The sequence below is a fragment of the Triticum dicoccoides genome, unplaced genomic scaffold (genome assembly GCF_002162155.2).
Source record: "Triticum dicoccoides isolate Atlit2015 ecotype Zavitan unplaced genomic scaffold, WEW_v2.0 scaffold185440, whole genome shotgun sequence".
Classification (NCBI taxonomy): Eukaryota; Viridiplantae; Streptophyta; class Magnoliopsida; order Poales; family Poaceae; genus Triticum; species Triticum dicoccoides.
In genome coordinates, this window is record NW_021227917.1 from 1 (window position 1) to 1,015 (window position 1,015).

General features: G+C 38.6%; 1 protein-coding gene across 1 annotated transcript; it reads left to right on the top strand.

The window, feature by feature from the left end:
* Positions 1-7: 7 nt before the first annotated feature.
* LOC119344783 (putative disease resistance protein RGA3) lies at positions 8-1,012 on the top strand (the record flags this gene model as incomplete). Its single annotated transcript, XM_037615125.1, has 1 exon — positions 8-1,012. A coding segment is annotated over one exon (1,005 nt), but the record flags the coding sequence as incomplete, so codon positions are not given.
* Between the last annotated feature and the right edge of the window lie 3 nt (positions 1,013-1,015).

Consider the following 1,015-nt stretch of genomic DNA (forward strand, 5'->3'; position numbering starts at 1 on the left):
TCATTGGAGAAGGGTCCTAAAAAGTAGAGGATGGGAGAAGCAGACCGATGACAATGAAATTATGCCTGCCTTGAAACTTAGCTATGACTATCTTCCTTTCCATCTGCAACAATGTTTTGCCTATTCTGGATTGTTTCCTGAAGATTACAATTTCAGAAGTGACGAACTGATCAGTCTATGGATCGGACTAGATATTTTGATACCCAATGGGCAAGACCAAACATTTGAAGACATAGGTCTGAGCAATTTAAATGAGTTAGTCACCCATGGATTTTTCAGAGAAGAGAAAACTATGTATGGTCTGCGTTATGTTATGCATGACCTGCTGCATGATTTGGCATTGAAGGTTGCATCTCATGATTGTCTTAGTTTAAGTCTCCCTGGTGTTGGATCAGTAGAGATTCAGCCAACCACCCGTCACTTGTCAATAAGCACATATGGTTTAGGTATATATGATGCAGTGTCTGGTAAAAAATTGAAGAGTGAATTGGAAGAACTAAAGACAAGATTTAAGGTTGAAGATTTGCAAACATTAATGTTATTTGGAGAAATGGATGAAGGTTTTGTCAAGATATTTGGTGATTTTTTGGGGGAACCGAACACTCTTCGTGTTCTTCATTTGCCCAAAATGCTTTGTCCCATGGAGTTCATGTTACATAACTTTTCGGGACTTCTCCACCTACGATACCTATGTCTAGGGACAGATGAGAGCCAGATGCATTTACCACTTAGCATCTCTAAATTTTATCATTTAAGGATTCTATATCTTGATTTGTGGGATGGCAGCTGTGATTTGCCCAAAGACATGAGCAACCTTGCTAAATTGTGCCATTTTTATGTTCCTAGTGATGATCAGCTTCATTCTGATATTTCTAATGTCGGGAAACTTAAACTCTTAGAAGAGTTGAAGGTATTTCAAGTCAATAAAAGAAGTGAAGGGTTTGAAACAAAGCAACTAGAGCACTTGACCAAGCTAAGGGAGCTTGGCATCTACAACCTTGAGAAGATAGATACA